Source organism: Strongylocentrotus purpuratus, unplaced genomic scaffold (assembly GCF_000002235.5).
Source record: "Strongylocentrotus purpuratus isolate Spur 01 unplaced genomic scaffold, Spur_5.0 spur5_scaffold_9, whole genome shotgun sequence".
Classification (NCBI taxonomy): Eukaryota; Metazoa; Echinodermata; class Echinoidea; order Camarodonta; family Strongylocentrotidae; genus Strongylocentrotus; species Strongylocentrotus purpuratus.
The window spans coordinates 20,290,021-20,314,066 of record NW_022145615.1 but is presented as its reverse complement, the minus strand read 5'-3'; the positions used below and the strand labels follow the sequence as shown (position 1 = coordinate 20,314,066).

The 24,046-nt window shown below is 39.3% G+C and overlaps 1 protein-coding gene across 2 annotated transcripts; it reads left to right on the top strand.

Moving 5' to 3' along the window:
• Window positions 1-665: 665 nt before the first annotated feature.
• LOC115920507 lies at window positions 666-22,048 on the top strand. 2 transcript variants are annotated; one of them, XM_030976320.1, is made up of 9 exons: window positions 666-1,482; window positions 13,225-13,334; window positions 16,654-16,881; window positions 17,407-17,637; window positions 18,521-18,656; window positions 18,843-19,042; window positions 19,347-19,512; window positions 20,075-20,193; window positions 20,904-22,048. In XM_030976320.1, exons 1-9 carry the CDS (start codon window positions 1,347-1,349, stop codon window positions 21,216-21,218), a joined length of 1,641 nt encoding a protein of 546 aa, XP_030832180.1. In that variant the 5' UTR covers window positions 666-1,346; the 3' UTR covers window positions 21,219-22,048. The 2 variants fall into 2 exon arrangements, with proteins under 2 accessions (XP_030832180.1, XP_030832181.1); XM_030976321.1 differs by lacking the exon at window positions 666-1,482 and having other exon boundaries at window positions 11,463-15,928.
• Window positions 22,049-24,046: the final 1,998 nt, after the last annotated feature.

Genomic DNA, 24,046 nt, shown 5'->3' with positions numbered 1-24,046 from the left:
ATTTGACTTTGCTCAAATTTTGTTTGCTCATATTTGGGTAATAATTGACCACCGCCTCTTACCCAATTTTACTTTGCTCAAATTTTTGTTTGCTCATATATTGGGTAATAAATGACCACCGCCTCTTACCCAATTTTACTTTGCTCAAATTTTTGTTTGCTCATATATTGGGTAATATTTGACCACCGCCTCTTACCCAATTTTTCTTTGCTCAAATTTTTGTTTGCTCATAATTATGCTGAGTAATAATTACCCATCACCACTTACCCAATTTTACTTTGCTCAAATTTTTGTTTGCTCATATATTGGGTAATAAATGACCACCGCCTCTTACCCAATTTTACTTTGCCCAAATTTTTGTTTGCTCTTATGCTGAGTAATAATTACCCATCACCACTTACCCGATTTTACTTTGCTCAAATTTTTGTTTGCTCATATATTGGGTAATAAATGACCACCGCCTCTTACCCAATTTTACTTTGCCCAAATTTTTGTTTGCTCATATGCTGAGTAATAATTACCCATCACCACTTACCCGATTTTACTTTGCTCAAATTTTTGTTTGCTCATAATTGGGTAATAATTGACCACCGCCCCTTACCCAATTTATTTTGCCCATATTTGTGTTTGCTCATATGCTGAGTAATAATTACCCATCACCACTTACCGAATTTTACTTTGCTCAATTTTTGTTTGCTCATACATTGGGTACTATTTGACCAACGCCTGTTACCCAATTTCACTTTGCGCCTTTTTTTGTTTGCTTATATAGGGTAGTAATTGACCACCGCCTTTTACCAAATATATTTAGCTCAATTTTCTTTAGCTCACAATATGCTGTGTAAATATTGCTATGAAAAATTGAAATTATCTCTCCTGTAATTGTAACCATTTACTTCTATTTTAAAATTATAATAACAGAGTGTTGAAGCGACGATGAATTTGTGCGAGTTTGATGCTGAAAGAGTCCAAGATTTATCTTTTGTGAAAACTGAGCCATCTTAACCATGTAGGCCTATAGAGTTACATAATCTACGTTAATAATATTAATGGAACGTACACGCTATCATCGTCAATTATGCGCATGCGTAAATGGCAGTGGAAACCTTCGATGGGGACTAGACTTACGTTTAACCAGACTTGGGTAAAGTTTGCCTGGTATTGGTCTTGGGGTAGCGCGCACATGGCCTGGTCGCTCGCGATCAGCATGCCATGCGCAGTACTATTTCTATTTACTCGGTATAGCCGGCGCGGCCGTCCCGGCCCGGGAGCTCGAGCTATATGATACACCAACGTAACTAGCAGCCTGTACGTACGTACGTATACGCATCATATCGGAGTCTTGCATGCTAGAGCCTGAGGGTCTAAAAATGGAGCTCGACAACTGCTGCGGAGATAGTTCAAGTGAAGATGGGTTCATAGACCCTCTCACCAAAATCGTTCAAAGGTGGGGATGTCCGTCAGTGTTAAAGATACTAGAAGGTACGTTCACATCTTATTGAGATTAGAAGTTTAGAACATGATCAACAGGTACTTGCTGTAGACTTGTTCCCATATCCATAACACATGGGCAACATGTAGACTAGTTCTATATGCCTCAGCAATGGTTAATGAATACGCTTCAATTCAATTGGTCTATTAAACTTTGCCTCAAATTTGCTCTTTTAATGCATGTGTTACTAATCCAAACTAATATTTGATTGATATAGATATCAAATTCAAATTGTACTGTTTCCATGAATTTTAGATCACAAATGAATATTTAAAAATATTTTGTTCAAGATTTTACAAAACCCAAAGGCCAAAACCCGGATTTCTGTGCTGTTTCCTGCTACAATACATACATAACACAATACCCTCCATTTTCTATGGATCATGGGCTGTATGGGGTCCAATCACAGAACTCTTAAATACGTATTTAAGAGTTCTGTGGGTCCAATACATTGGACCACATACTTGTAGGTGTGTACCCAGATAGTATTACAGTACGTGGGACTGGTGTAATTTTGAACAATTATCTCTGTTATCTGAAATTGGTATTACTATTACTAGATCTAGTCTAGGTCTAGATCTAGATCTAGGCCTACTTATATTTAATAATCAACACTGAACTGAATGATTCATCAGAAAATTGAAGTTGTCAAATAATGTACAATTTTATGAACATTATTTTGTGGAAGATCATCTTTCATTTTCCTGTAGATCTAGAAGTCTAGATTTCAAAAAGTGAGACAATTTTTCTTGCCCATTGCCATGTTAAGGATTTTGCCCTTTCATTTTCTACAGGACTTTGAAATCCAAACACTCTAAAAAAATGTTGGGCAAGTGCCCAATTTTTACCCAACATGAGGGCACTTATGTGTCCGACTAACTATTGGGTAAATTAAAGATTTTGCATGATTTACCCAGTGTTGGATGAAAAGAAAATACCCAACTTTTAACCAACAAAATTTACCCCAATAGGAAATTCACCCAATTCTCACCATAATGTGTAGTATATTCGACACTAGTTGGGCAAATTATTTCATCAGTAATGTGACAGGTCGAAATGTTTCTTAATTCCATTTGTTGAGGAGGTCCCTGAATGAAGGGATCCATGTCTCTGAATAAGGAGATCCCTTTAAGTGTACTTCTGAGGTGGTCCCTAAAAGGGAACGTTCACTTTGACCTGAAGTCTGAGAGGGGTGATATGGGGTGATTTGGAGAGAAGAATGGTGGTCCCTGAAAGGGGAAGTTAACTTTGACCTTAAGTCAGAGAGGGTATGGGGTGATTTGGAGAGAAGAATAGATTTTTTGCCACATCATAGGGGAAGTGCACTTTGACCTTGAGTCAGAGAGGGTATAGGGTAAGGAGAGAAAGGATATTTTGCCAGATCACAGATTGAGAGGGATGAGCATAGACCATGCATCCACTCAGGACTTAGGAGGTTGGATTTGACAGAGAAGCTAACTCTGAGTAGAACTTCATACTTACCGTAATAGTATTTCTGCAGCATCTATGGTAAGTTCTAAGTGGAATTATAATATATTTGACATGCATCATTAGATTGAAACCGTATAGAGGAAACTTGATTTCATGTATAGTTGACAACTCTTGAGTGTCTTATTGAGTTGTGAGTTGTATCTCACATTCCTTTGCTGTTATTATGTGATACTACTAGAAGAATCTATAGAGAAACACTCTGTGTAGTACCCAAGTGAAATTATGTCAATATTTGGAGGCCTATCATTAATTGCTGTTCATAATGAGTTGGTTTAGAAAACCAAATATGATACGATCTGTGCTTCTCTGTATAAAGTATTGTGTATGCAAAAGAAGACCTGGTATACAGTAATAACTAGGTAAAGAGATAATTTGTATCATTAGTATTGGATATTTTGTTAAAGTAAAATATTTGTTATATATCAAAAGCTTGCAAGTTGCATGTCACTTTCTAAGAATTTGAAAGTTATAGAAGTTATCATTTAAGTTACCATTTATGTTACAGAGGTCTTACTTCATCACTTGGTTGGAGATGGCAGTTAGTTGGAGATGGTGCACTATCTACATGTAGTTGGTCTAATTCTAGTCTCGTTGTCTCGTTAGGAGTCTCTCCTCGAGAGCTCAAGAGGGGTGAGTCATTGTAATAGTAAAGAGAACTATACAAAAAGACAATTTATATTTCTGTACTCATGATTACTTATGCATATTTGGGCATTTTATTGTTATACCTTGCTTATTGCTCTTGGATGTTACAATGTTAACTATAAACCATATATGGAAAAGTATCCAAAATGTATAGTATTTCTATGGTGTGGGGAAAATGCCAAGTAGGGCAATAGTTATTATTGATGTATCTATTCCTATGAATGATCATAATAGTTATTGATGTATCTATTTCTATGAATGATCGTATAGTTTTGCTGATGTTCAATATGTGAAAGAAACAAAAACTAATCTGTTTGCCTGTTTCTTTTTGTCTCATTAAGGGTTGATTCATCCTCAAAATAAATACCACTTACAACTCTAAATGACTTCGTCGAGTGTCATATGTGCCTGCTGTTACAAAATGGCGTAATCGGCAGGATGTGGTTTTGAGAGTGGATAACCTGATTTTGCATTAGAACCCCCTCTTGAGGATGTCTTCACGTATTACTGGTGACAGATGAGACTGGTGACAGAGGAGACTGGACTACAGGTGAAGCATGCACGTACTACACTACAGTTGAAGCACGCACATACTACACTACAGGTGAAGCACTGATGGAGAAGGCATCTTCAGGGATTTCTGGCGCCCATACCATCCGGATGATATAACTTTCAGAAATGAACATTTAGGACTCTAGATCATTTTGAAGTAGTGGTGTAGTTTGTGAATATATTTTACTGTTTGTATTCAGTTCTGCATATATTTTTTTTCTAGTCAATAACCGAATCATGGCTGAGAGTGAAGGAAGTATTGAGGACAGCACTGCAAGACCTAGTAAGGACTCACTAGAGGTAGAACTTCAAAAACTACAGGAGGAGCTGCAGAAACTGAAATTACAGGGAGCAAGTCAAGCGTGCCACAATGAGAAGGTGCCACCAGTATTGTATGTGTCCGCAGATCGTCAGATAAGGAGATTTGGGGGGGACGATGGGATTGATGAATGGATATCAGACGTCCAGAGTTTGTTGGCAGACCGGGCCCACCAAACACCCAGGGAGAAGCTTCAAACAGTGATCAAATATACCAATGGGGCAGCCCGAATGGAGCTCGTCAGCCGGGAAGATATTGAGACTGCAGAGGACGCATTCCAAGTCCTGAGGGGTGTTTTTGGAGATGTGGGGAGTCAGGCGTCCCAAAAACGAAAATTCTTCAGCCGTGTTCAGAAAGGAGGGGAATCTTTAATAGAATATTCTCACGAACTCATTCGGTTGTTGCAAACGTGGAAGGGATTAGGGAAGACCGATAAGCAAGAGACCCTCATATCCCAATTCATTGAAGGGGTTGGGGATGTAGATCTGCGGCGGGAACTTCATCGCCGATCTCGTGAAGTCCCTGAGACGTTTGTATCCCTTCGTGACTGGGCAGTGCGATGGGAAAGACAGGGCACCAGCGGGAGGAAGACCGATAGCAGAGCTCAGAGGGCAGAGGTCCATGAACAGGGGGCGAGCGCTGCTAACAGCCCGAGCCTGTCATTAATCTTGGAAGCATTGCACAAACAAGGACAGCTGGTGACAACCCTCTTAACCCAGCAGGAAGAGCAGAACCGCACATTAAATAGGCTACTAGACAACCAAAGTCGCTCAGGACCACAGAGCCGCCAGCGCTGGTCTCCAGGTTGTTTTGTGTGCGGAGCTACAGACCATTTCAAAAGGAACTGCCCCCAGCTACAACGCCATTTAAACGAATAGAGCCCGCTACTAACCAAGAAGTAGTGGGCCAGACACCAATTTTCAGTCCAGAAAGAATCCTAAAAAAGGCAATAGGGAAATGCACTTATAGTGAGGTGCTGGTGCAAGGTGTAGCCATATCTTGTTTGATGGATTCAGGTTCGCAGGTTTCCACCATCACGGAGAGTTTCTTCCGTAAGAATTATGGCAGTCAGTGGCAAGATGTTCCATTCCTAAGGTTGACTGCAGCTAACGGACTTTCTATTCCATATTGTGGGTATGTGGAGCTAAACGTCACGATAGGTGAACACTGCCTGCCTGACATGGGATTACTGGTGGTTAGGGATTCAGAGGACAAAGAAACTCGCCGTAGGAAAGAGAAGCATCCGGGTGTTATAGGAAGCAATATAATAGATGTTTTGCGAGACTCCGTCCAATCAAGTCCAGTCAAGCCAAGTCACTTACAGAACCTTTTATCAACCCTGTCATACTATACAGAGGTAAATATGGCAGCTACAACCGCAACAGAGAGCCATTTTCAGGGACATACACGAGTATTGGGAAAGCAGCCTATACTTATTCCCAAAGAGAGTACGCGAACGATTGCAGCCTCGGCCCGAGGGCATGGGGAGACCATGCTAGTTGAAGAACTGGAAGGAGGCCCTGTTCCAAGCGGAATAAGGGTGCTGCCTGCAGTAGTGCGTTCAATGAATGGACAGATCCCAGTCAGAGTTACTAACTTTTCTAAAGAAGACAAATATTTGTACCCTCGCACCCTGATAGCTGGAGTTAGCTTTCCTCAAGTCGTTCAGAGTTTTCCGAAGCACAGAATTGAAACAGTCTCGGCTGAAGAAGTCATAGTACAGCCAGGTCGTATTCCGGACCCTGTAAAGCCAGAGGACTCTACAGAAATCTTCTCCAGGCTGGACATAGGGGACATAAGTGCAGAAGAGAGGAACCGGTTACAGTCGCTCATTACTCAGCATGATGAAGTGTTCAGTAGGGGAGATCATGACATGGGGTACTGTGACAAAATCAGACATTCGATTAAGACGGTGGACGACATTCCAATCAAGCTGCCTTACAGACGAGTTCCACCCAGCCAATGGGAAGAAGTTAAGAATTTCTTAGAAACGCAGTGTTCCATCGGAGTAATTCGTCCCAGTATTTCCCCTTATGCTGCTGCCATGGTTTTGGTAAAGAAGCCGAACGGAAAGATAAGAGTTTGTGGTGACTTCCGACTGTTGAATGCCAAGACCATCAAGGACGCTCACCCACTTCCAAGAGTAGATGAAGCATTGGAAGCTTTGAAGGGAGCCAAGTACTTTGCCACTGTAGATCTGGCACATGGGTTCTGGCAGTGTGCTATTGAAGAGACAGACATACCCAAAACGGCGTTTCGAGCTGGTCCTTGGGGTTTATTTGAATACACCAGAATGCCTATGGGTTTGTGCAATGCCCCAGCAACCTTTTCCAGGTTAATGCAAGCGTGTCTGGGAGATGTAAACTTGCAGAGTGTAATAGTCTACCTGGATGATGTTCTTGTGTTTGGCAGCACTTTTGAAGAAACTTTGGAGAGACTGGATATGGTCTTGCATCGCCTGCATGAATTTGGACTGAAGATAAAGCCTGAAAAATGTCACCTGATGAAGAGAGAAGTAAAGTACTTGGGCCATATCGTTTCTGAAGCTGGAATAAGCACTGATCCTGACAAGATAGCTGCTGTACAGTCGTGGAAAATCCCGGAGACTGAAACTCAGCTGAGGTCATTTCTTGGGCTGGCAAGCTATTATCGTCGCTTCATACAGGGATTTGCCTCTATCGCAAGGCCATTGCATGCCCTCCTAGGACCCACCAAAAAGCAAATGACCAAGAAGAAAAAGAAGCAACCAAAGACCCATGATAGCCGGCCATTCCAGGATAAGTGGACAGATGAGTGTACCGCGGCCTTCAAAGAAATGAAACGCTGCCTGACGTCTAGTCCCCTGTTAGGATACCCGGACTTCAAATCTCCCTTCATCATTGAGACTGATGCCAGTTTTAAGGGGCTTGGTGCTATTCTGTCGCAGAAACAGAACAACAGGACAGTAGTTGTAGCATATGCCAGCCGCTCCCTCCGTCCAGCAGAACGCAATGATGCCAATTACAGTGCCATGAAGTTAGAAATGTTGGGATTGAAATGGGCTGTCACTGAGAAGTTTCGGGATTACCTCCTGGGAAACGCTTTCACCGTGCTAACGGACAATAACCCCCTCGCCTACCTAGACACTGCCAAATTGGGAGCAACTGAAATGCGGTGGGTGGCCCAGCTAGCCCAGTTCAACTTCAAGGTGAAATATCGTTCTGGACGAACCAATCGCCATGCCGATGCTCTTAGCCGAAACCCTATTCCATTCAATGACAATGCAGTGGAACAAGACGAGATGGATGTCTTCTCTCATATAACCCTAAGCAGCGAGTTACCAACCGAGTTGAAGGTTAGGGTTGAAGAATTGATGACGGAAGCTACATCAACACAGATACATTCTACCGTGACAGTTGATGAAGTGAGAACCAGATCTTGCAACATCAACCCCGTGGGATGCTCATCCTCTCTTCCAGGTTTCAGTCAGGCAGATATCTGTCTGTTACAGGAAACTGATTCAGACATCAGTCACTTTCTTCAACTAAAGAAGTCAATGCAGAAACCAGGTGGGAAAGTTCTACATTCACTTTCAAGGAATGTAAAGCACTATGTTCGAGAGTGGGACCGCATTGTTTGCATTGGTAATGTGTGGTTTCGAGAGGTTCAGTTCCGGGAACAATTTGTTCAGCAACTTTTGCTGCCTACATCTCTTAAAGGAAGAGTCTTAGGAGAGTTACATGATAATCTTGGCCATCAGGGAGTAGACCGAACACTGTCCCTATGCAGGAGCCGCTTCTTCTGGCCAGGTATGTCAACAGATGTAGAGAGATACTGCCAAAACTGCCATCGTTGTCTGGTAGCCAAAACCAAGCCCAAGGTCCGCCCCACTATGGGGAGTATCATCGCCCAAAAGCCACAAGAGGTGGTGGCTATCGACTTCACTGTATTGGAGCGCTCATCCAATGGGTTTGAGAATGTCCTAGTGATTACAGACGTCTTCACTAAATTCTCTCAAGCCATACCAACTCGAGATCAAAAAGCACGGACGGTGGCTGAGGTTCTGGTGAAGGAATGGTTCGTGCGTTATGGGGTCCCACGACGCCTCCACAGTGACCAAGGGCGGTGTTTCGAAGCCGACATCGTAAAGGAACTCAGTCACATGTATGGAATCCGGAAAAGTCGCACAACTCCATACCACCCTGCCGGTAATGGACAAGCTGAACGTTTTAATAGGACCATGCATAATCTTCTCAGAACCTTGGAAGTAGACGAGAAGCGGAGATGGAATCAGCATATTGCAGAACTTGTCTTTGCCTACAATGCAACACCTCATGCCAGCACAGGTTATACCCCTTACTTCTTGTTCTTTGGTCGAGAGCCGCTACTGCCTGTTGACCAGCTCTTTAAACCACCAAGCGAAGGGGATAATTCCTCCAACCTAGATGAGTGGGTATCCAAGCATCACACTCAGTTAGTAGATGCCTGGGAGAGAGCTACCCGAAACTTAGAGAAGGAGGCGCGCCGACGTCAAGATGCCCAAAAGACAAGTCGAGATGTTGACTTGGAAGTAGGTCAGAGAGTGTTACTACGTCAGCAGGCTTGGACGGGAAGACACAAAATCCAAGACATCTGGCAAGGAAGGCCATACCTCATCAGGAAAAGAATGAGCCCAACAGGACATGTATATCAAATCGAACCGGTTGATGGTTCAAGGAAATTCAAAACGGTGAACCGAGCTGACTTGTTATTAGTTCCAGAGTCAATTCCGGAGTCAACTCCAGAGCCACCTAGTTCCGAGACTGGAACTCTTCATACTTCAAGGGGCAAGCAAGATAGATTTCAAGATGATGTATCTAATGCACAATGGGAGGCACGTGACATTGCCCAGGCACTAAACCAGCTAGAGGTAGAGAGTGTGCCATCAGCCCCACACGCATTGTCAGATAATGATGAAACCAACGATGGTAGGGAGGAGCACGTGTTGGAAAACGAAAATGAACTGTCACAGATGGAACATGAGGAGTTATCTTTAACTCCTGGCCCTCACACATTGCCGGACAATGAGGAGACCAATGATATGGAGGAACACATGATGGCCGGCGAGAATGAACTGCCCCAGATGGAACAAGAGGATATAGGGATTCCTGGACCTCGGAGGTCAACTCGACCGACTGCGGGAAGGAATACTAATCCATATAATTTACCAAAATCTGTGTTGAGTGAAGGGATGGATATGTCATTACAGGGTTCCCACCTGTTCAATGTATTTTGGTAGCTGGTAATATTTCACTAATGTCAAAATTACCTGAATTTATATATATGTTTCTGTAGGAAATACGAGTATAATACCTGAATTTATATATGTTTCTGTAGGAAATATGAGTATAATACACGATAAATATATGTATACATATCTAGATATTTGTTGCTGAGACAGCAACTATTTAGCATGGGAGAATGTGACAGGTCGAAATGTTTCTTAATATTTGTTGCTGAGACAGCAACTATTTAACATGGGAGAATGTGACAGGTCGAAATGTTTCTTAATTCCATTTGTTGAGGAGGTCCCTGAATGAAGGGATCCATGTCTCTGAATAAGGAGATCCCTTTAAGTGTACTTCTGAGGTGGTCCCTAAAAGGGAACGTTCACTTTGACCTGAAGTCTGAGAGGGGTGATATGGGGTGATTTGGAGAGAAGAATGGTGGTCCCTGAAAGGGGAAGTTAACTTTGACCTTAAGTCAGAGAGGGTATGGGGTGATTTGGAGAGAAGAATAGATTTTTTGCCACATCATAGGGGAAGTGCACTTTGACCTTGAGTCAGAGAGGGTATAGGGTAAGGAGAGAAAGGATATTTTGCCAGATCACAGATTGAGAGGGATGAGCATAGACCATGCATCCACTCAGGACTTAGGAGGTTGGATTTGACAGAGAAGCTAACTCTGAGTAGAACTTCATACTTACCGTAATAGTATTTCTGCAGCATCTATGGTAAGTTCTAAGTGGAATTATAATATATTTGACATGCATCATTAGATTGAAACCGTATAGAGGAAACTTGATTTCATGTATAGTTGACAACTCTTGAGTGTCTTATTGAGTTGTGAGTTGTATCTCACATTCCTTTGCTGTTATTATGTGATACTACTAGAAGAATCTATAGAGAAACACTCTGTGTAGTACCCAAGTGAAATTATGTCAATATTTGGAGGCCTATCATTAATTGCTGTTCATAATGAGTTGGTTTAGAAAACCAAATATGATACGATCTGTGCTTCTCTGTATAAAGTATTGTGTATGCAAAAGAAGACCTGGTATACAGTAATAACTAGGTAAAGAGATAATTTGTATCATTAGTATTGGATATTTTGTTAAAGTAAAATATTTGTTATATATCAAAAGCTTGCAAGTTGCATGTCACTTTCTAAGAATTTGAAAGTTATAGAAGTTATCATTTAAGTTACCATTTATGTTACAGAGGTCTTACTTCATCACTTGGTTGGAGATGGCAGTTAGTTGGAGATGGTGCACTATCTACATGTAGTTGGTCTAATTCTAGTCTCGTTGTCTCGTTAGGAGTCTCTCCTCGAGAGCTCAAGAGGGGTGAGTCATTGTAATAGTAAAGAGAACTATACAAAAAGACAATTTATATTTCTGTACTCATGATTACTTATGCATATTTGGGCATTTTATTGTTATACCTTGCTTATTGCTCTTGGATGTTACAATGTTACAATGTTACAATGTTAACTATAAACCATATATATATCTATTCCTATGAATGATCATAATAGTTATTGATGTATCTATTTCTATGAATGATCGTATAGTTTTGCTGATGTTCAATATGTGAAAGAAACAAAAACTAATCTGTTTGCCTGTTTCTTTTTGTCTCATTAAGGGTTGATTCATCCTCAAAATAAATACCACTTACAACTCTAAATGACTTCGTCGAGTGTCATATGTGCCTGCTGTTACAGTAACTACATGGTTGGTAGAAAATAACCCAATTATTGGACAAAAATGACCAACTTTAATTTGCCCAAAAATATTACCCAATTATTTCATCGGTAACTACATGGTTGGTAGAAAATAACCCAATTGTTGGACAAAATTTGCCCAACATCAGTTTTACCAAGTAACACCTACCCAACTTATTTCTGACCTTTTATTAGGTAACTTCATACAGTAAATGGTTGGGAGAAATTATTTGACAAAAACGCGCCAAACTTTGATTTGCCCAGTAACATCTGCCTAACTTTGTTTTACAGAGCATAGACTCTACATCCTCTTGGTTTTAAATGGGGCTATTAATTATGTGCTATTGCGATATTCCTTGTCACAACTAAAAGGCAGTTGACCCACATTTTAGCCCATATTAATAGCCTAATTCAAAACCAAGAGGCTGTGGTGGTTTTCGAAATTGCAGTGACCTCGCTGTAGTACACGAATGGGCACAATTTTTAACATGGGTACATTTTTTCTCATTTAAACAAATCTTTTTCTGAAAATAATTTTTAAATATGGAAAAATTACAGATGCTTAAGCCACCAAATTATGCCCACAAAATTGTACACTATTTTACTACATGTCCAGATTTCAATGAAATCATTAGAACCGATGGACGGATTACCATCCAAACTTGGGACATGTACATGTATCTTGCAAGTTGCAAAGCCAACGAACCGATTCGATTTTGGGATGGAGGTGCACATGGAGGAAGGACATTCGTTAGTACAGGATTAACTGTCCTATTTTGCTTCATATCAGTGAAATGTTCCAGCACATGCATTTTTTTTAATGTTTCACACCACTGAACAATAAGCTGTACAAAAGAATTATTAAACACCACAAATTATCTTTTCTAGGATAAACAATTGTCAGTTGCCTCTATTCAAGGTAACACACTATAATTTATATATGGTTGTATGGTACTGTAAGTGGCCTGTGAAAGGCTTGAGTGCTAGACTTTTTGAGAAACCCTGGTCAGATATAGCTAGGTTATTTGTCATACTAAAGCTGAGAAACATGGCTACTAATGCAGACAATATCATGGCAGCCGCAAAAGGTTGAAAAAAACAATTACCGGTATGGCAGTTTAAAGTTGAAGTAATAGGCATGACAGTGCACATGGAGAAGACACATATGATTATCAATGAATTAGTAATGTTAATTAACCAATCAGCATACATTGACCTCTATGCTAACTCTCAAATCATTCTGATTCATTTGGTAAGTTGAATGACTTTCTTTGAAATCAAATTCATTGCTGATGCAACTAATCTTTATACTTTAAATAGGCCCCTACATTGTTAAAAATTAGGCACAATTTGACTAAACTAAGGTGATTACTAGTATGACTTTAGAAAAGGTTTCCATTCTTAATTTGATTGTGTGGATGTTAATAACATCACCTGAAAATAAATAGCAATTAGTTGATACAATTCGCTAGTATGATCTAAAAGTAAGTTTTCTATACGAAGACCAAATTTTCGAGAAAATCGCATTTGAAAATTCAGATTTTCATAGACCCTTGTGGAATAAGAAAACATTGATTATGCGATTTATTCAAAATGGAAGATATTTTAGCTGGAACATGAGCAAATGTTTACAGCTTATCATTATCTAAAACATATACTTTTGTTTAATTTGCGCAACCATACGTGTGTTTGTGGTATTATATGAAAACAATCAGTTTATGCTGCACTAAGCCTTATTTATCAATCTCTCCCTCTTCTTCTCCAGAAAATGAAGTTGATGTGGAAACCCTTCCCCTTCTAAGTGAAAGTATAATCACATCCTTCATACCCAAGATTGGACCTCGATTGAAGTTTCTCGCTGGGTGGCGTGCAGAGGTAGGCCCTAGATGTGGCACAATATCTCACTATGGATAGTTACAGATGCTTTCAGTGTCTTGATTTAATTAGGGGGGATATTTCTTGCCTATTCCATCATTTAAAATACACACATACAACAACCAGGGGAAAAAATGTAAGTATAACATGCATGCAAGGGGCATGTAGACTAACATTTCGTACATTATCGGGATATAGAAAACATCTCATTTCAAAGCACGCTGCACGGATAAAGACGTCAAGCACAACTACAAAAGCAGTTCCAGATCACCAAAGTGAAACCTGTTATGAAGGATCTGTTCTAGGAAAGAATAACAACACTGAAGGGAATTTGGAACAACTGCACCAGGAAAAGGCATTGTTTGTTGGAGAAAGCAGTGAGCAGGAAGATGTCTCTTTTGAAACGCAAACAGAGAGACTACCTGATATTGCAGCAAAGTTTGTAGCAGAACTCAGGGCAAGGACTAATGTGCCTGCTTCACACACCAACAAGGTCATTCAAACCGCACAAGATTTGGTTATTTCTGTGTTACAAACTGTGCAACAGGATGTGATGGATATCTTAAGTGAGCCACAATATGCAGCTAACAGTGAGCTGAGATCTGATATACAAGATGTATTCGAGAATTCAAAGAATCCATTTTCAGAGCTCATGTCAGATACTCAACAGAAAAAATATTTCTCTGAGAAAGGTGATTTCATTCAGCCTTGTGAGGTGTTGTTGGGAACTTGCTTAAAACCAAAAATTGATCAAAAGACAGGTGATCCACTGCAAAGCACACAAAAAGAAACCTTTCAATATATACCACTAGCTGACACTATTAAACAATACTTAGAGCGACCAGGAGTAATGAACGCCATACTGTCTCAAAAAGGATCAAAAGATAATGATGTTTTGTATTCATTCAAAGATGGTCACTATTATAAAAGGCAGGAAGCTACTGCTAGACAAGACTGTGAATTCTTAGTGCCTCTGTTGTTGTACAATGATGAGTTTGAGACAGCCAATCCGCTTGGGTCAAAACGCGGCAAACACAAGGTAAGTGCCTTTTATACAAGTGCGTTATCCCTTCCCAGGAAATACCAGGCTAGGCTGGAAAATATCATGCTCACAGCTATGATCACATCTCCGCTTTTGAGTAAATATGGCATCTCAGAAGTTTTGAAGGTAATCAAGGATGATCTGCAGCAGATGTGGACTGATGGACTCACTATCAAGTGCAAAGAGTTTGAGGGTAGGGTCAAACCCTACTTATTCCAAGTTGTAGGGGACAATCTTGGCATTCATGCCATGCTGGGATGTACAACCTGTTTCCGTGCCAACTATTACTGTAGATTCTGTAGAGGCCATCGCTCGTTGCTTCAGAAACAGCCAAAAGAGGATGCCCAATATCTCCGTGATGAAATAAACTATGATACAGATCTTCAAAAGCCCTTGTCAGAATCTGGCTTGAAGCATGCAACAGTTTTGAATGAATTGCCTTACTACCATTCCACCCAAAACTTATGTCCAGATGTAATGCATGATTTTACAGAGGGAGTCTTGCCCCTGGAAATGCACCTTGTTTTGAGTAAACTTGTTCAGAAGGGTTTCATAACACTGGATGAGGTGAACAGTAGAATATCCTCATTCAATTTTGGCTTTGTGGACCGCAAAAACAGACCAAGCCCAATCAGGCAGGCATCACTGAAGAATCCATATTCTGCCAGTGGACAGACATCAGCACAGATGACGTGCCTTGCATACAACATCCCTCTCATGTTAGGAGACAAGATTGATGAGATGTGTGATGAGTGGGAACTCTTACTGTCAATCATTGACATCTTCAAAATCGTTATGAGTCCCAGTATCAGTAAGTCTGCCATCTATGTCCTGAAGGCAATGATTGATGATCACCACAGGCTCTTCATGCAGCTCTTCCCTGAAGCTAGTCTAACTCCGAAGCAGCACTTTCTTGTGCATTACCCACGTGCACTGAAACACCTTGGGCCACTGACCCAGTATTCAGCATTGCGTTTTGAAGCAATGCACAGACCTTTCAAGCAGATTGCCAGTGTATCTTGCAACTACCAAAACATTGTCAAAACATTGGCTAACAGATACCAAATGGCACGGTGCTACAGGTCAGTATCAAATCAGTCACTGGATAGCCAAGATATCAATGTGTCACAGCAAGCTGCAGCAATGCTTGGTGATCTACTTGATGATGAGGCACTTTGCAAAAAAATTAACTGTGGAAGGGGAACCGAAGTTACAGTTGCTGGGAAAGTGGACATTCATGGATATGAGTTCCGGGCAGGTGTTGATGTACTTCTATATTGGACTGATGATGATGGACCCACGTTTGGACGTGTTCAGCATATTGTAGTGGTGCAAGAAAAGTTGTATCTGCTCCTTCGGCTGTATCAGACCTTGTACTTCAACAGACATGTTGAAGCATTTGCAGTACAGGTGGGCAGAGAGGAAGCACAAGCTGCTGTTGAATGGTGTGACCTGTTTGATCACAGGCCAGTCAATGCTGTCCAGTCCTATAGTGGAAGAGGGCGCTGCTTGTATATTGTGGTGCACCATTCATTCATCTAGGAACAAGAAGGTACGTGTAGGCAACCCGTTGCAAGCAAGTGATATATTTTTACAACTAGACATTACAGGTGCACTTGCAAATTTTGTCTTAGAGAACAGAACCAAAACAAAGCAAAAGAAAGAAACTGTTATTCCAATTACAATTATATCTATGAATCAGTTCTTAGTGTATCATTCTACACATTTTGATTGAAAAAATAGCTAAGAAGCTAACCTTGATCGATCTGTACTGACTTGCTAACAAATTTTGATTATTCCAATGAAAATTTTACAGTAAATATCTGGTTTGAATTTTTTAACTCGTTATTAACTTCATTGTTTCTGTATCTGAAAATGTGTCTGTTATATTTGCATTCATTCATATTATGTTGTAATTTCTTAAATGTACCATGACTCATGCCAAGTTTTTCTAGCATATGTACTTCATTGAGGCCCCGGAAATGTGCTATTTTTTACCAATGCATGTTCCTGCCTAAAGTGAAAGTTCCTAACTGGATATTATTATATTATAGATGTACTGAAGAAGCTTCGGCTCATGAGTGACCACTTTTCAATTATGGGTTTGCTTTAAATAGGACAAGGGTACAGAAACAGTGAGAATGATTTTCCCCTTCAAGGAATAAACTTGATACTAAAGTCTAACCTGGGGCTGTTTGTGTCATTAATAATGTAAAAAATAATCAGTCATTTACATGTACATTGAAAGTTCAATTATTTTTCATTTATTTATTGTAGTATCATGCTGCAAATCAACAAAGCATGGAACAAGCATCAACGTCGACAAGAAGCCCATCAGTGTTCTCCTTAGATGACTGCTCAGATCTCTCTTGTGTAACAGGAAGTGAGTGGAGTCCCAGACAAAGCCCTTCCCAGCCCAGTTTGGATACGCCACTTTACGACTCCCCAGAATCCAAGAGTCCTGATCAACATCCTCCCCTGAAACGGGTCAAGAAAGTGCATTTCGTAAGTTTATGTATATAGTGGGCTGATACAATTGAAGAGTGGGCATGTCGAGTCACCATCATTCATCAGTTTTTATGCCTCCAACACATAAGGGTGCCGGAGGCATTATGTCTTGGAGTTATCTGTCTGTCAGTATTTCTGACAAGCAGCAGGGCTCAAAGGTGAAAGGTCAGTTCAAAGGTTATTCAAGTTTTTACTAAAAATACCATTTTATTTCTACATCTGCAGAATGGCTAGTGATATGATTTGGTAGGTACATTTTGGTATGAATGAATAAAGGAATGTTATGGAAAATGTTTGGTTGGGGTTATGGGTTTTAAGCTAGTCTAAGGTCAGTTTCAAGGTTTCATTGAAATTTTTTATCAGAACAAAGTTTGCAAGGAATGCCCAGTGAGTGATTTATGATGGGCTTATTGTAGGAGGTCGGACAGCCAGAGATATACCCACCGACTGCATGCTGTCACATTTCACTTGTTTATTCTGAATTTACTGATCTTTAAAAAAAAAATCCTTTATCTGTTGCAGAACATTGCTTGTATATTGAGAGAGACCACCATGGGAAGAGCAGCATTAAGGAACATCAATGCTACAAATCTCTGCAGCAAAAGGGACCGGCATACTGTTGTGGATATGTTGACTCAGTACCTGATACGGGAGTATGGTACCAAGCCAAGCTCATTTGTGAAGGCATCAATGGCCCATGCCATTGTGACAAGCTTTCCTTTCTTAAAAGATCCAGAATCTCCACTTGGCTATGTAAGTCCTGTCCATGAATTGCTTTCCTTAATATATGTGACCTCAGGTATGGCTCAGATCACCACTTTTTTCTGGACTGATTTATGGATTGATTCTTACCACAGCGGGCATTTATTACTTGGAGGTGCCTTAATTCTTAGGTTGTCCATCCATACCTCCATCTGTCCCTACCCCATAGACCCCATTTACAAGAAAGTGAAATTTTATGAGAAGTTTCTGTTTGAGCCAGAAGCAATAAGCTACTTTAAGGTCTAAATCAAATAAATTATGTGTTTATGCAATAACTTTTGGAATACTGGATCATATTATTTTGTGTAACTTGCTATGAAGCTTCCTCAATTTTGTTATTCTTGTATTTATTATATTGGAGATGCTCAATCAATTGCATGTTGTATCACATTATCACAAGCATTATAAGAGCATCTTTGGCAATAGTAAATTTGACAGTAGACAGGCCTGAAAAGCTTACAAATAATGAAAAGCTAATATGGCATCAATCACTAAATCGTGCAATATTTTTGTTTATTTTTACCACTTGTTTATAAGTTATATTATCCAGTAATGACACATCTCTTAATATTTAGACTTTTGTCTGCATGCCATTGAGTAATGGATATTCACAGAATTATCCATCATTCACTTTGTTTTTGCAATGACTTGATGACATTGCTGGAATATAACAGTGTGCAGTTAGAAATAGGTACTTAAGAGGACAAACCTTGTTATTGCAAACACTGACATATGTAACAAAATATGTAAATGTACAGTTTACACTGGAATTTTATTGTGCTTTTATTTGATTATTATTAATGTTTAACAAATGTTGTTGAGCATTACTGTTTTTGAAGTTGAATTATGAAGGAATTTTAATTTATTTGAGCAGGAGGCCTGGTACTGCGTGGGGGCCAAGGGACGGCCAGCAACAGGCTACCTGGAGGAGCATCTGAGGTATGTCAGAAAAAAGGAGAAGTCCCTGAGGGTACCAGTAGCTGAAGACGAGGCAGAGTCTCAAAAGCAAGGTATTCTGGCTACTTTTTCATATAGTTAAAGTTATGAGTTATTCAGATCCGTCTGATGAAGTCATGCTGTGCCATAACAAACTGGTGGGGCATGAGCAATGCCAACTAAAACCCCCCTTCCAATACAATCATCAAAAACTTGTTGATACATGCTAATTGTTGATTGTTCTGTTGCATTATATCCAGGAGATACTGATCTTGAGTCTGTGAACGATGATAACATCACGACAATGGAAGAATGGCTGCGTAACAACAAGGAGCCAGAGGACATGGTGAAGGACTACATGAAACAAACAGCAACAAAAAGACATGACTGGATCAAGAGAAGTGACTGTTGTGTGAAGAACATTCTTACCACATATCCCAGACTTCTCGATGCTGGAATGGTATGTGGACCTTGATTTTTCTTCTGCATGTGACAAGAAAGGACATTAAATTAAACTAGAGTCGCATGTTTTGAGAAGTAACTTTTTTGTTTTTTGGTTGCATGGGCAGGTTTACTTTAGCAGTCTCCTTAAAGGGATCGTTTAACAATCTGAGATACACGGTCCTACAGAAATCGTGCATCCCTATTGAACCGATAATTGTTAGTGTGTACCATTCAAATCCTTGCAAAATGGTAAAGAGAAGATGCAAATGAAAGATATCCTACCTTTCATCTGGCTTCTATAACTATCCTAACAATTACAGATTGAAGGAGATTTTGCAGAATTGTTCCCAGAGAAAGCAAACGCACTGTACCAGAAGTGGCCCACATTCTGTAACAAAGTAGTGGACTTCACCGAGAAAACTGGCAACTGGAGAAGTGCAAGAGCCGAATTCGAAAACATTCATGACCCTGGGAAACTCAGTCTTGGTATGTGGTGTCAGAATACACATTTGACAGTATTAGTGAAAATGACTTGAGAGAAAGTCAAAAGAATTTATTTCAATTACACTATATGATGTTTATTTTTGTGGCCAGGACCAAACATTGAGTCTAATATCCCCCCTGTAAGGAATTGAACTGAAATAAATAAAAGTGCTCTGAAACATATAATACATGTACAACATATGATAAAAACATGATTCCATGACAAAGGTTTAGCATACTTTTACTTGCTTGTTTTGTTTGTTTGCTTTTTGGGGTGGGGATGGTGGTTTAAAGCTCATTGGGAAGGCTATGCTGAAGTTTGTGCAATTTTGATTTCTTTACTAAGAAAGCTGAGCTCCAAATTACTGACTGACATTTACGTTGAGTGATTTTACCCATATTTGTAGAAAATAATTGTTGTATTCGACCGTTTTTTTTTAATTTGCTGTATATAACTGTACATTTTGTAAGATGTTCCATAATTGACCTGTTTGCTGTTGCACCTTTTCTTCATATGTAATTGGGACTTAATTACTTAACTCTTTCATTGTTTCCCTCTTTTTAGAGGAAAAGAGCAATCTTGGATTCTACATGCTCCCAGTCTTGTTCCGAGGAAGGAAAGATTCCAAGAGAGGAACGTACACCACTGCAGAAACATTGTCGTCCTTCATTGACGTTCAACCAGTAAGTATATGTGCTGGGGAGGTGGTAAAGTAATGACATGTAAGGCATATATTTTGGTTTGTGTTTAAAATCTTGCCATAGTAATCATATTTCATTACAAACAAATTCAATAGTTAATTTGTTAAGAGTTTCAAACCTAGGACAACTGATGAAATTGAGGTTGAAATGCAATACCTATGTTCTTACCAGATAAGGCATTGCCATAACATTTTATTTGTGTAAAACTTGAAAAGCAACCATTTTCAAGTTCCTAGTAATGGGCACGCTGGTCCCCAAGGAGGCCCTGCAGGGGCAACACTAGGCGCTTTAATCTTAATAAGTCAGTTCGTCATTATCTGTGGTACAACTACAAATGGCCTCAGATTTGTCATCACATCGCATTTCACTCATGAATGCAAGCAAGTCCTTTAACTTGCAAATGACATGTGAAAAATGCATGCTTATATTAACAGGCTGTATATGCCTTCCAGCTTAGTTGATGTAATGCTCTGAACGTGACCAGTTTGGGTACAGTTGACCTTTGCCGCAGGGATATTTAAGAATACCCAGTAATGTTTTGATGGGACAGGGATGAACATGCATAAACAAATTTGGGTGTCCTGTAGGTGATTGTGGATTCATAAGCAGAAGCATTCGACAAGCATCAAATATATATATATCAATCCATATAATTACAAATGATTTCTTCTTGATTTCTCTTTGGACTACAGGAGGTTCTCGACATCCAGACTTATGTTGATAACATTGATGAAGCAGTCAGGTCACAGCCATTTGTTGTTGTGCGTGGGAACATTCTCACACCAATACAGACGTACGTCGTAGTAGAGAGGAGGATACTTCCTGCCGCAACACTGCTTAAAGCAGTCGACTTGTGCTTTAAGGCACTTTATGTGATGGATATCGAATATCAGCCGCAAAGCTGTTCTGTTTGGAAATTTCTCCAGATTGTGGTGTTCCAGTTTACCGATGGGGAGCATCTTACACCAAAGCTGCGGGAGGTCCGAGCCTTCATGAACATGCCATAAGCCATCATGATGTGTTCACGCCAAGGATGATTACTGGTGATATATTTCCTACAGATGAAACTGACACATCATCGTTTAGCACATTTTGGCTACTTGAACCAGTTTATTTTGGGAGAAAAAAAACTGGAAAAAAGTATTATTTTGGACAAAATAACCTTAAAGACAAACTGTTATGAGTTGGATTCAGCACATTATTTTACATAATTTATACATGTTTGTGTAAGACTGAAGATTTGAGGGTGGGGTGAGGATCGCTGAATAATATTAAAAAAAGAGTGAATTTATACACAGCAGAAGTCTTTGTGTACATTTTAAAAATGATAAAGGCCTAATTGTTTTATCCCAATCATTGCTTAACATCCCCACCTTGAAAGTTTAAGAAAACAAATGAATATATGCCAAGTATAAATACAAAACATATTATTGGCTATAAATCTTTTGCACTGGCGTATACAAATGCTTATCGTGTTTGGTTTTAATCCCAAGAGTACTGTTTCATAACTCGTACATCAAAATGATATATTTCTTCATAAAACATGAGCTATGATATTTTCTGCGTTTAAAACAGCAAGTGGGGTATATGATTGTAAATTACATATACCATTAATTTTCATGTAATGTGTATCGTCCATTGACCCTACGCTGAACTCTCTGCTGAATGGACTGCATGCATTAATTTACATCGCGCAAAGCAGAAGTAGAGAAGTCAACATTTTCATCTACATTTTGCAAAATTGTATTGATATTATTGATAATATCAATAAAATCAATCAAACTGAGTATAGCAGGTAGGGTCAATTGATTTTTGTTGTCTTTAATCTAATCAAAAAGTTATAGTAGGCAGTGTGTATCCTTGTTATTTGATCAGTACCTGTTCACCATCACAGATAGCCAAACTTTCATGTGGTACTTCTGCACATGTAAAATAATCTAGAGGGATTTGAATTTATTTCCTCTTTTGTTTTCACTTCAAAAAAATGTGTGCATGTGTAACACTCTAAGGCAGAGTATTGGTGTGTCAGGATAAATGAACACTATGCCACACCCACAAAATATATATGATGCACATATTCATGTATGAAATCAAAGTACATGGGATACATACAGTGTACATCAAAGTTGTCATGCTGCACCAAAAGGGGCTATATTTGCATTTACTTTTTTTAAAAGATTGTATTTTTTTCACCAAAAATTGTAATGTTGTAGTTGATGTTAACAAGTTTTGTTTTTACGTTTCTGATGAAAACAACAACATGTGTTTACTGTGTATGTTATTTGTGTTTCAGTTAAGCAATTATTACCCTTTAGATGAGAAAAAGAGTTGAGCAAATAGATGTTATGGAAAAAATGTTGAGCAATGATTATCCAACAGACGAATTAAAGAGTTGGGCAAATGGATATTGTGGAGAAATAGTTGAGCAATTATTACCCAATAGATGGTTGTTTTGATAGTTGGGCAAATGGATATTGTGGAGAAATAGTTGAGCAATTATTACCCAATAGATGGGTGTTTTGATAGTTGGGCAAATGGATATTGTGGAGAAATAGTTGAGCAATTATTACCCAATAGATGGGTGTTTTGAGAGTTGGGCAAATGGATATTGCGGAGAAATTGTTGAGCAATTATTATCCAATAGATGGTTGTTTTGAGAGTTGGGCAAATGGATATTGCGGAGAAATTGTTGAGCAATTATTACCCAATAGATGGGTGTTTTGAGAGTTGGGCAACTGGATATTGCGAAGAAATTGTTGAGCAATTATTACCCAATAGATGGGTGTTTTGAGAGTTGGGCAAATGGATATTGTGGAGAAATAGTTGAGCAATTATTACCCAATAGATGGGTGTTTTGATAGTTGGGCAAATGGATATTGTGGAGAAATGTTGAGCAATTATTACCCAATAGATGGGTGTTTTGATAGTTGGGCAAATGGATATTGTGGAGAAATTGTTGAGCAATTATTACTCAATAGATGGGTGTTTTGAGAGTTGGGCAAATGGATGTTGCAGAGAAATTGTTGAGCAATTATTACCCAATAGATGGGTGTTTTGATAGTTGGGCAAACTGGGAGTTGGGTAAAAACTGGTTGGGCATTTAATTAACCAACATTAAACTTACTCAAAAGTTGGGCAAATAGAAGGTTGGGCAATATCTAACTGGGTAAAATTGGTTGGGCAAGAAATTACCCAACTGAAAATATAACCAACTGTTAGGCAATTGTAGAGTTGGGTAAAATATGATGGGTCACCAACTGATGGGCAATTTAATTTGCCCAACCACATAGCAAACTGATTACCCAACATCAGTTGGGCAGATTTTAACCAATAGTTGTGTGGACCGTATGTTGCTCAGTGTTGGTTAAAAGTTGGGCATTTTTTTGCCCAACTATTTTAAGTGTGTACTTTCCCTTTTTAATGTTGGTAGATCATCGAAAAAATCTCTATCGAATGCAAAGTTTTCTTCAAAATCTTCCTTGGAGTAAGGTTTGGTGTAAAACGTTTTTATTTGGTTTAGAATGTCTTTCTCAATATCGATAATTTCTCCTCCCTCATTGACTAATCTCTGAATGGTGCTTTTCCTTTTTATTTGCATGCAACAGCTGACTAAAGTATCTTGTGTCTTTTTCCCCACTTTCATTATATGATGCTGGGGATCGCATTAGTATGTCTTAATGAATATATTTATATCTGTCTGCGAGCTTTTTTTAAAAATAAAATTCCTTAACTTTTTTTCAGTTACTCCTTGAATAATATTATGTTCTAGCTTTTCAATTTCTTTTTCAAGAAATTCTCTTTACTCTCTTCGATCTCTGGCTAATCTTTTTGAAAA